Source organism: Protopterus annectens, chromosome 5.part0, assembly GCF_019279795.1.
Source record: "Protopterus annectens isolate FY-2018-M chromosome 5.part0, PAN1.0, whole genome shotgun sequence".
In the NCBI taxonomy this organism is placed as follows: domain Eukaryota; kingdom Metazoa; phylum Chordata; order Ceratodontiformes; family Protopteridae; genus Protopterus; species Protopterus annectens.
Window position 1 is genome coordinate 1,642,162,522 of NC_056735.1, and position 12,500 is coordinate 1,642,175,021.

Consider the following 12,500-nt stretch of genomic DNA (forward strand, 5'->3'; position numbering starts at 1 on the left):
TCTTTGATATTTAGGGGTTTTAACTGCAGTAGAATGTAAAATGTGTGCCAAGAAATTTTTTTTATTCTCTCCAGGAATGGAAACTTTCATATCTCTGGCAAAGAAGTTACCTTCTGCTGATCTTTATGATGTTGTAGAGGGATACATTAAAATTTCTATGGAGTGTGCAGAAATCTTCAAACTGTTGGATGGAGAGAAAAGATCTGAAAAAGAGGTAAGTGGTGCATTAAATCTTAATACCAAATTTTTTATAGGAATGAGGGCAAATGCAATGCTAATTAGAGGTTCATAGGTTATTCAAACCAAATGAAGCTTTCTTTTATATTAATGTATTTTATTTATTTGTTTGCATTATATTCACCTTGCCCTGAGTTAAAACAAACACAGGATCACATAACCCTTAATCCCCAAACAATGTAAGTCTGAATGTTGCACAGGACTGCAAGGCATTGGGGGTGGGGTGGAGGGTGAAGAAGACTAGTGGATAAAACACAAATGTGAAATTGGCAAAAACTCAACAATTGTGTATAGAATGAAAAGCATACTGAATAAAGTCCAGAGTCTACATAAAGGTTTAGTTGACTTAAGCAATACATAGCTTTAATTTTCAGATGGAACCCAACTTGTTGAATCTTTGGTATTTAGCAAGCTATAAAGCAACCAATAAATAAGCCTGCATGCTCTTTTGCACAGAAGGATAAAGCCCTCAGTGAAATCTAGATGACTAGGTGAATTGAGTTCATGTAGAAACTCTGATGCTGGAGGGAGGATTCTGTGAGGAGAGAGTAGAAGTGAGTGGCCAGTGCCAACTTCACCCATTGTGGGGGAAGGGAGGCGATCATACCTAATGTAGGGCTGGCTGATAGCAGAGGAAGGAGATCCAGTCAGGTTGTGGTGTGTCCACACCCACCAAACTGTGTATAGTACAGTAGGTGCATTAGGCAAGAACATAATGCTTGTGCCACAGAATAGTGTTGTGTGAGTACGTTGATGTCAAGCAGCCACAGAGATCGACACATAGGACAGGGGATAATCCTCCATCCTCTATGGGCACTGTGGCTCTCACTCAAAACTGGAAGCCTAAGAGTAAGGTGCTGCTAGGAAGATTAAGATGGGGGAAATATGAACCCCTCCCCCCAATGAGGTGATGTGGAGTGCAAGCAGTTAGTTCAGGAGAACAAATAGGTGACAGTCTGAGGAGGAGGATGCTGATTTTAATCAGTTTGTGAAGACGATGATTTATGTGAACCTTATTGCTATACTTTACTTTCACACAAGCTGTTAGTAGTAAGGCATTGCTTACTGCATATAGGAAATTCTCCAGTCTCTGCAAAATTATACATTTTGTCTGATATATAAAATTGGGAAATAAAATTCTGCCGGGAGTAAAGTTAATTTATTATTCCTCTTTGGAGCTGTCAGAACTGTACTGCATAGGTTGACAGACAGCATTTTGTAACTCACCACTATAAACATCTTGTTCAGGTTGGTTCACTGCTTGAGCCTGCATCCAATAAGCATGCTTCGGTTGAGTGGAAATATCAAGTTGTGCCTCAAGAAAAATCTGTGTAGTTTTGAGATTTATGCTTGCTGCTAGTTCTCTACTTGTCCAAAGTGAGGTTGTAGTTTACCAGACTACTGGGAAGACAGAGTTGTAGAATAGTAGCTTTCATTTTCTGTAAGGTAAAACAAATTCACTAGACAATCTCGAAATACTAAAATGTCGAATTTCAGTATTTCGAGACTGAGTAGTCGAACACCCAAAACCGTGAATAGCACAATCGCGACCATACACACACATACACCTACCTAATTACACTAAAACAAACAAAACAACGCACACAAACACAACATAACACACACACACCTACCCTACCTATAAGCAGGGGAGGAAGGCCCCCTGCACCCCCACCCCCACACCAGCCTACTTATATATACTAGCTACGAGGTCGCACTAAACACACAAACACACCTCTGCACACACACACACACACACACACACACACACACACACACACACACACACACACACACACACACACATACACTAAAATCCCTAGCCAATACCCTTACACAAACACCACTTACTTGAAACCCCAGATAAATCCACAAACCACACCGCACGTCATGAACGTGATACCACGGTAGCGGATTCATATTTCCGCATTCAACATAGTGCAGATGTTCTTCGTCTTCCCTTGCTGCAGTCCTGACTATTGGGGTATAGTCCGCGTCCCAGTCGGCCCGAATACCAGAGTATAAGGCTGGCGTCGGTCATGGCGCCCTTGACTGGCGTCAACGTCAGGGTACTAATGCGCATGACCGACGTCATTTCCTCAGTCTTTTTTGCCGCATGGTCCGATGCAGAAGCAATTTTGCGAGTGCAGGTTGGCGTTCTGAGATTTTCGACCGGAGTTTCAGACCGAGTACAGAGTTGGCTAAGTAACCCGTTGGGAACATTTTGGTTTTCTTGCCTCAGTATATTACCGGATGTCAGAAAAGTGAATAACTGTATTTCTTGTGGGAAGCAGATACCGCATAGGGATTATCATACTTTGTGTATACCTTGTTTAGGGCCTGAGCACGGCGTTGTTGGTTGCCGCTCTTGTGCTAGATTTAATAAGCGCACTATTAAGAGGAGGCTTGATTGTGCTAGGTTAGTGTTTGGGAAGCGTTGCAATTATACTATGCCGTCGGATGCTCCGGCGCCTGCTTCATCTAAGAAGCGCAAGGACAAAACAGTGAAGTCTAGGGTGAGGAACCGGCAGTCCCGGACGTCGGTCCTTTAGAAGGCTCAGGGGAGCCAGAGGTTTTGCCAGGAGTCTCTATGGAGTCTCAGGCAGATACTTTACTGTTACAGGATGTGCCCTCTCAGGAAGTAGGCCAGGCTGAGAGGGCTTCTCAGGTAACTGTTCTTCCCTCTCTTCCCAAGGTAGTTAGGGCCTCTCCTTCTGTTTCCAGAGCTTCTTTTAGAGGAAGGCCAAGTTCAGCTTCTGTGGGGCTTCTCCTAGCATTTCGGGCTCTGTGCCTAAGAAACATATGCTTAAAATGGCTGAAGATTTGATTACTCTGATTAGAGGTTCTATGCCCACACCTGATAAGAGGCCTAGGGTGGAACAGGAGTTTGATAGTTTTGAACAGTGTTCACAGGCTTCAGAGTCTTCTGTGGAAGACTTGCAAGAGTTTCCTGCTTATTCTGATTCTGATGTGGATGATTCCACTCCTTCAGCTTCTCCTCCTGAGGATTTTTCATTTTCAGAGACTCTTCACTCCATGAGGGAGCACTTTAAATGGGAAGGCCAAGATTACTCTGACTCCAGAAAACGGCTTAGGGAATTCTTGTTTTGCCTCAGCATAGGCCCTTAGCTATTCCTCCTGTGTTGAATGTGGTGGAGCATGTTTCGCAGAGCCTTCTCTGAACCCTGATTCCTTGCCTCCTGCTCCTGTTAAGCCTGATAGGTATTATAGGGTGCCCGAAGCTCATAAGTATTTGTTTAAGAGTCCCAGGGCGGACCCAGAAACTGTTTCTCAGGGGCCTAAAGGTGTTAAAGCTTCTGTTGTTAAAAATCCTGTACCCTCTGATAAAGAGGCAAGGTCTTTGGATAGGTGGGGTAAGAAAGTATATACTTCTTCCACTCTAGCCATGAATTGTCAATTTCATATGCTGAAATATCAGAATTATCTCCTTTCACAATTGAAATCTAAGGTGGATGCTTTGGCGGAAGGTATTGAGTGTAAAGAATTGCTGGATTTGGTTCATGTGTCTGAACAAGTGGGTAAGCATTCTTTGCAGTGTGGTTTTGATGCTGTTCAGGCCTCCTCGAGGGTGGCTGCTACTAGTTCTGTTCTTCGCAGACATGCATGGTTGAAGGATCAGAATTTAGCTGAGCATGTTAAGACCAGGATTTTGGATGCTCCTTTACAGTCTGATGTGTTGTTTGGACCGCCTGTGGAAGCAGTTTTAAAGAAAATGGAGGACAAAGCTAAGTCTATGCAGACTGTTAAAGATTTTTGCAGGTGCAGCCTCCAAGTTTAGTAGAAATTGGCCTGCTAAGGGGTGGACATATCCTGCTTATGGTTCCCAGTCTAGGGGTAGATCTAGTCGTGGTAGGGGCAGGGCTCAAGGTTCGTTTAGGCCTAGATCAGACAGTTCACCTGCTCAGACTTCTGGTGAGGGCAGGGGTCAGTCCTTTCGTAAGCAGAGCCAATGACCTGCCTTTTCAGCTGCCAGTGGACTCTCGTCTGGCAGCTCCTTTGGGAGGAAGATTGTCTCTTTTCAAAGAAAATTGGGATTTAATCACTCAAGACAGATGGGTGCTGGATATCATTCATCACGGGTACAGATTTTATTTCCACACAATGCACCCTTTCAAAGGCATGCCAGATGTTCCTCCTCCACAAAGAAAAGAGGCTCTCAAGCAAGTTTCTCAGTTACTCCAGATAGGGGCTATTCAGCCAGTCCCTGTGTCAGAAAGGCTTTTTTATTCTCGCCTGTTCCTAGTACCAAAGAAGGGGAACACGTGGAGACCAATTTTGGATTTATCTATCCTCAACACTTATCTGGACATTCCCAAGTTCAAGATGTTGACGTTACAGCAACTGTTACCTCTGCTGGGCAAGGATCACTGGATGGTAACTTTGGATCTCAAGGAAGCTTACCTTCATGTGCCCATAAGGCTAAGTTGCAGAAAGTATCTGCGGTTTCGAACTGGAGATTTTCATTATCAGTTCTCTGCATTGCCCTTTGGCTTATCTACAGAGTATTCACAAAGGTTCTGGCTCCAGTGATAGCTTACTTCAGGCTTCAAGGCATTCAAATTTATCCTTACTTGGACGACTGCCTGATTCTGGCTCAAGAAAAAGAACACCTTCTACAGCATCTGGAATATGTCATAGCAGTGCTAAGATGCCTAGGGTATTCTGTGAGCGAAATAAAGTCCAGTCTAGTACCCTCTCAAGACATGTGCTTTCTGGGTGTGAGACTGAATACAGCAGCCCAGATGGCCTTTTTAACCCCGGACAAACAAAAGAGTCTGTCACTTTACTTCCATCAACTATCTCATCAGTCCGTGCTGACTGCAAGGACAGTCCTTCAAGCATTAGGGTTCATGGCATCTTGTATTCTGGTGCTTCCCAATGCCAAACTGCATATGAGGAAGCTGCAATGGTATCTCAAAATGTATGGACACAGCACTGCCAAGATTTGGACACTGTCATTCAAATAATACCTTGCCTTCAAAAGGAATTCTTGTGGTGGGCTCAGGAATGTCACCTAAACAAGGGACTCTCTGTGACCCGGCCAGAGGCGAGTCAGATTTTAACGACAGATGCCTCGGACACTGCTTGGGGAGCTCATCTAAATGGAAAGTGGATACAAGACAAGTGGCCTGCCAGACTACAGCATCTACATATCAACATGAAGGAGATGTTAGCAGTCCAGTTTGCATTGATGGCGTTCAAGGAGTTACTTCTTCCAGGGCAGGTGTTGATTCTGACAGACAACACAACTGTCATGTGGTACATCAACAAGCAAGGGGAACACATTCTTATCCTCTATGCAGGCAAGCAATGATTTTATGGGAGACTGCGTTAAGCCTGCAACTGACTCTTCAGGCAAGGTTTCTGCCAGGAGCACAGAACTCCTAGCAGATGTATTAAGCAGACAAATCATGGATCCCCAGAAACTGGATCTTCATGTATTTCAGAAATTGACAGTGTCATGGGGAACTCAGACATAGATCTGTTCGCTTCTCCACTAAACCACCAGCTGCCAAAGTATTGCACAAAGGGGTTTCATCACACAGCTTGGAAAGTGGATGCTCTGTCTTTCAGTTGGAAAAACCTTCATGTCTATGCTTTTCCACCTCTACCTCTTCTTCCAAAGGTATTACTAAAGGTCAGACAGGACAGGCCAAGGATGATTTTGATAGCTCCAGATTGGCCTCGGCAACACTGGTACCCACTTCTAAGGAGTCTTGTAAAGAAGCCTCCATGGCCTTTACCTCTGATTCCTCATCTGTTATCTCAGAAGGACGGTCATCTGCTCAATGTCAAGCTTCAATCTCTCCATCTCACAGCTTGGCATATTCTGTGTTGAAACATGGAAGGTCTCAGCTTCCTCAACAAGTTTTAAATGTGATTATGGAAGCTAGAAGGCCTAGTACTAGGAGAGTGTACCGAGAAAAATGGAAGAGATTTTTATTTTGGTGTACAGCAAAGAATTTGGAGATTTCAGAGCCTAATTTGAGTGTGGCTCTTCAATATCTTACTGAGTTATTGGACAAAGGTTTGTCTTTCTCTTCCATAAAGATTCATGCTGCAGCAATTTCAGCTCACTATGATTGTGACCCACCTTTGTTTTCGCATCCTTTGTTCAAGCAGTTTCTTAGAGGGGCAAAGAATATAAGACCCGAGCTCCTACTCCTGCTTGGGATCTCAATTTTGTGTTGGAAAAACTTACTCTACAACCTTTTGAGCCGGCAGCTACTGCTGAATTGAAATATTTGTCATGGAAGACTGCTTTTCTGTTGGCTATTACTTCTGCACGAAGGGTGTCTGAGTTGCAGGCCCTTATGGCAGTAGAGCCCTTTTTGATTTTCCATAAGGACAGGGTATCATTACGTACTAATCCTTCCTTTATGCCTAAGGTGGTTTCTAGTGTGGCTTTAAACCAAACTATTCATTTGCCTACGTTTTGCAGATCCTCAAAATAAAGGGGAAAAGATTTTGCACACTTTAGATGTACACAGGCAATTGCGTTATTATTTGAGCAGGACTAAAGATTTTAGGCAGTCTCAGCAGTTACTTGTTTCTTTTGCTTTAAGTTCACAGGGCAAACCTGTGTCAAAACAAACTATTTCTAGGTGGATTGGCTTTGCATTGCATTTTGTTATTCCCATCATGGCAAAGAGGTTCCAGCTGGGATTAGGCCTCATTCCACTAGGGCTACTGCCACTTCAACAGCATTTCTAAGGGTGGCAACTAAGGATATTCTGGGCTACTTGGAGTTCAGTGCATACTTTCTCTAGGCATTATCACCTGCCTATATACTCTAAGTCTAGAGCTGGTTTTGCCACAGCTGTTTTACAAGGCATGTTGTCAGCTCCTGCTACTTTATAATTTGCCAGCCTCCCTTACCTCTGCTTTGGGATTCTACCCAATAGTCAGGACTGCAGCAAGGGAAGACGAAGAACATAGTACAGTTTTGTACCTACCATAAATGTAGATGTTCGAGGATTCCCTTTGCTGCATCCAATTTACCTCCTTCCCCTCTGTGTTTCAGGGTGGTTGTGTAGGTGCCTTTACATGCTTATATTTTTTGTATATATATTTCTGTATATATTGCACATGTTTATTGGTGCAGGTTGTTTTTGGGACTTGTCTTTTTGGGTCTTCTGACATCTGGGGCAAGAAAAGACTGAGGAAATGACGTCGGTCATGCGCATTAGTACCCTGATACTCTGGTATTACTGGGACGCGGACTATACCCCAATAGTCAGGACTGCAGCAAGGGAATCCTCGAACATCTACATTTATGGTAGGTACAAAACTGTACTTTTCGCGGAACTGCACTTTCGAGTATTCAGTCTCGAAGTACTGAAATTCGACATTTCAGTACTTCGAGATTCTCTAGTGTATCCAGTAAAACACACAATTTGAAGTCAAGTATTTCTTTGCGTGCAGTATGTTGGAAAGTGTAGCATGTAGAATGGCTGCTAAAATTTGAATAAGTAGAGATGTTGCTTTAAGTGAAATGGCTAACATAAAGATTTATTTTGCTTGTTATTCACTAAGATGGATAAAGAAAAGTTTTGGAATGGAATGTAGTATTGCCTGTGTAGTGGATGGGGATATAAAGGATGTTGAGGGATACTTGCTTGAACAGGCAAAATTGATTAGACCCTCTAATATAGAAGGAGCTCTGGTTTCTGGTGGAATTGCCCTCAATATCAGCCTCTTGCTGTATAAAAATAGCCATGAAATATGTCCCCAGAAGAAAGGAAATAGCTGTATTTCAGTTTGTTCTTTGATTCATTAAAGAAATCAAAACTCATTAAACCCGTTTTTAGACCTCAGTGGCTTAATCGACTTTTTTGTTGCTCAAAATTTTGAAATGAGGCATCTTCATTCCACCCTTCTAGTCCTCATGAAGTAAGTGATTTGAATATGCTGTTTGATCTTCCAGGAAGCTTGTCTGTGTCTAAAAATGCATACATTTCTTAAAGTGTTTAACTTTTGAGTAGTGTCCAGTCATTTTCATTTCATATGCTTCTTTGGGTGTCCTGCATGCCTAGATGTGCTTTCTTACTTATATGATTGGCTTGTATAGGAATCTTCCAGAAGCAGCACAATTTCTGCCAGGGATTACATCCTTTTTTTTTCCTTGTCATTTGGAAAAGTCTAATGTCTTCTATTTATAATGCTAAATATTGTTAAAGAATGCTATTCCACAAACAGTAAGTTTTCTACCAAAAACAGAAGATACTTTCATATTAGCATCATATCTCTCAACCTGCATACATTGAAAATAGTAACCAGGGCCCTTGAAAAGTAGGTAAATACAGCAAAAAATCTTGATATCTAATTAGCATAAAATTTGAATATCAGATAACCAAAACCCTTCCCTCTTCCAGTAAAATGTAGGATACTACTTATTAAGTATGTTTTGACGAACTACTTAATCCCACTGTTATATAATTAAAAAAAACTTTATTACACTTTTAGCACTGTCATCAATTTTGGTTTTATTCATTAACACCACAGTAAGGCACTGCAGAGGTAAACGATGCAGAAGAATATTCACCAATTCCAGATATTCCCAATTTAAAAAGTTTTTAATGAAAAACACAATAATACATGGACTAGAACGAACGAAACAAGTAACATCATTAAATGCTTAACTTGATCACCGCGTTTTTCGTCCTGGCTTAGGACTTCTTCAAGCACACTTGATCATAGTCCACTTCCCTTAATTTATAAACATCTTCCTACTAATTAGTTAAAACTAATTATCCAGTCAAACCTGGTTTATCTAAAAACATTTGCATAATCATAAATACTTCTTCAGTACTTAAAAAAAATATGAACAACCTATTCAAACATTGAAAACATGAATATATATGAACGTATGCACAAAATCCCCATTTCATTTAAACCTCAAAGGTAATGAAATGATAGTTTAAATTGTAAAAATGTGAAAAATATGTAAAATACTGTGGAGGAAAATACTAGTACTATCACTCTGCTGCCCTCTAATGTCCTAATTTCATACCAAAGTAAAAGTAACTGTGGAAAATGTATATATGTATCTAAATAAAAGTATTATACCAATCTTGACCAACTAAAACCATAGGGTACAATAGTGTACCAAATGTGCTAGACTTAAAAACTACATACCTAGTGAATCTTGTATAAAAACTTATTAAAAAATTGTTAAAAAAAATATATTAAGTACTGATAACCTAAAGTGCTCTAAGGAGGATTATAATCTAGCAGCCCTAAATTTTAAAACTGGAACCAAGGGGATATTCTCATTCAATCCTGGAAATTTATTGGCTTCTAAAATAAGTTGCTGGTATATGTCTTGTCCTCCCTGAATATCTTGTGGGATAATTTCGGGATAACTTCCAAAACAAAAAATATAAAAACAGCATCCTTGCAATTTGTTGCATGCTTATCGAGAGCATTGGTTATCGCTTTCTTTTGAATGTCCTATAAATGTTCATAGATTCTTCTTTTTAGGGCCCTTTCTGACTTCTCCACATAAAGCGCTAAACACGTTTTCATTGCACTAAATAAACAACTCCCTCGCTGTTACAATTTGTATACGTTTTAGCCTGTATATACCTATCCCTACTTTGTGTATACATTGTGTTACTTATATGTGGGAATTGGGCACATTTTCCACATTTATATGTACCTTTTCTTTTTCATAATTTTTTTATGTGAATCATTCTCAAAATAGTTTTTGATACTCTTCCCTTCCTGTAAGTGAATTTTAATGGTTGCGTAAATATTCCCTCCAAGTCTTTAAAACCTGCAAACATATTCCAGTTTTTGGAGATCACATTTTTAATAGTCTTCTCATTCCCTGTTGAAGTCCATAACAAAAGCACCTACCTGTGCTGTAGAGTTTTCAACCATCTTACTATTGTTACCACTTAAATCCTTTTCTAGATTATTATGCATCAAAATAACATTTCCTTTACCCAACAAAGGGATAAATCTATCTGTCCCCTTTCTTTGATTTCTTTTAAAACTTCATCTACTAATTTTCTAGGATATTTTCTCTTTAAAAACATACTTCTTAAATTCAAAAAAATCGGTGTCATCCTTGATATCCTAATGAAGTGGCCCTTCAGGATGCTTCTTTTTTGTTTATAGAGGTGCGTGTTGGTGAAATATAAATATGAATTAGAAACTGTATTTTTTTCTATAAACTGTGGACTTCAATTCTTTTGTAATAAGAACTGTATGTAAAGTTATGTCCAACTAGTTAACTGTTTATTTAGTAATGTTATAAGTGAATTTTAGGAACTCTGTAGTGTTACCTGTATAATTTAAACATTCTTTTAACTTAATGTCTGTATATTTCCGGAAAATACATATGTCATCTAAATAGCTCTTATACATGTCCTAACAATTTTTATAAGGGGAATCAAAGATATTATTTCTTCTGACAAGTGTTTAAAACTATACTTGCATAACTAGGGATGCAGCATGCACCCATAATCACCCCATTTCTTTGTTTGAAAAATTCTCCTTCATAATGAATAAAATTATTTTTAAGCACTATCTCCATAAGTTTCAATATTACTCTAAATTCTTAAATGTCCCTTCTTCCACCAATGCTTCTTCAAACCATTCAATGCCCATTTCATAAGGAATAACAGAAAATAAATCAATAATGTCTGTAGTAACAAATGATCCATCTTTATTGTATATGTTCATATCAGCAGATTTAAGGTAATCCCAAGAGTCTTTCAACACTTTTAACTTCACATATATATACTTTGCTAAGGAATGCTTTTAGGTAATAGAGAACAGAGTTTGCTATTTTGTTCATTGGTGGTCTATTCTACCAGTCTCACCAGTTAAGGGTGGACACTCATGTTTTTTTTTTCACAGATAGACATGTTTACTTCTCTAATTTCAGATAGGAAGCCTTTTTCTCCTTGAGCTGACATAAGAATTTTTGTCGACTTGGCCTTAAATCCTTCCATCTGTTTTTCTCTCTACTTCAGTTCAGTCATCAGTTCATCTATCCAATCAGCTATTTACTAAACGAATTATCATGGCAGAGGTCACAGTGGTAGTAACCTGAGCAGACTGTACTTCTGTGTCCACTACAACAGGGCCCAGCTTACTCTACAGATCTTCACATTTTCCAAGGCAAACTGTGTGATATAGTCTTCCCAGTTTGTTTTGGGTATAGTCAGGGGCTTTTTCCGTACTATGCCTGGCATAGAAACCTGGAGGAGCATCTTCCTTAGCTGCCAAGCCACTACATGTGACTTCTGACAACCTTGAGGAACAGTGGCCCTAATATGAGGGTCTCCTGAGTTGCTGAACTCACTTTATAATGGAAAGTGATTCCAGTAATGTTGCAGAAGAAGAGGCTGGGATCTGTTTTCCTTTCATTATGCAAAGCCTGTGAAAATAGGAGAGGACAGGGACACAGACTGACCCGTAAAATGAGAGCTTCATTCCATCCTGTGACTTGACTCTTACTTCACGGTCACAGTTTGGAATACATTTTGCAGTACTGCTGTAACTACACTCTTTTACTGGTCAATCAAACAGTTCTCCTCTGCTTTTATTTATGAACAAGATCCCAGCATACTTAAATCTGTTCAGATGGATTACCTGCTTCTCTGTCCCTTTCTAAAGTATTCAAGCAGTTCTTCAGTCTGTCCACATCTTTCAGTCTTTCCCTTGCTCAGTAGCAGTTATGTGTCAAGCTGTCAGCCCAATGGCAGATGTTGAGGCTATTGACTGCAACAAACTGTGAAAAATGCAAGGTTAATGATGGCTTGGAAGCAGATTCAGTAGGAAGGGATGAAAAAGGACAGCCAGGGGAGTAAACCCTCTGCAGACTTAATTTATTATCGGCGGAGGAGGTTACAGCACCACGTATAGATGAACAAAATAATGGAAGAGGTGGGGGGGGGTCTTATTTTTCTATGTTTGTTTTATTTCCCTGTCTCCTGTCAAACCCTCCTGTGAGTCTCATCCCAGTCATTCCTTATTAGTGAAGCATGGCCACTGGCTTTGAGAGGTGGAGAGAGAGAGATGTCATTCAAGCAGATACGAAGGCCATTCATGACCCATCAGCCTTCCCCTTCAGCCAGAACTAACCCAGATTAGCAGCCCATAGGACCTACATGTGAAGGCTACTATCATTAAAGATCATCACTCTGCTTCGGCTCCTGTTGTTTCCACTTCTGTCAGCTGTCAGTGTTATCCCCATGAAGCCATCATTAAAACAGACAGCCAGTACA

At 40.4% G+C, this 12,500-nt stretch overlaps 1 protein-coding gene across 1 annotated transcript in view; it reads left to right on the forward strand.

Moving 5' to 3' along the window:
- URB1 (URB1 ribosome biogenesis homolog) overlaps positions 1-12,500 on the forward strand; it is a 1,941,236-nt gene that overhangs the window by 46,801 nt on the left and 1,881,935 nt on the right. The window contains exon 2 of the mRNA XM_044071429.1: positions 75-214. Coding sequence (XP_043927364.1) covers positions 75-214 — 140 coding nt within the window. The remainder of the gene's footprint in view (positions 1-74; positions 215-12,500) is intronic.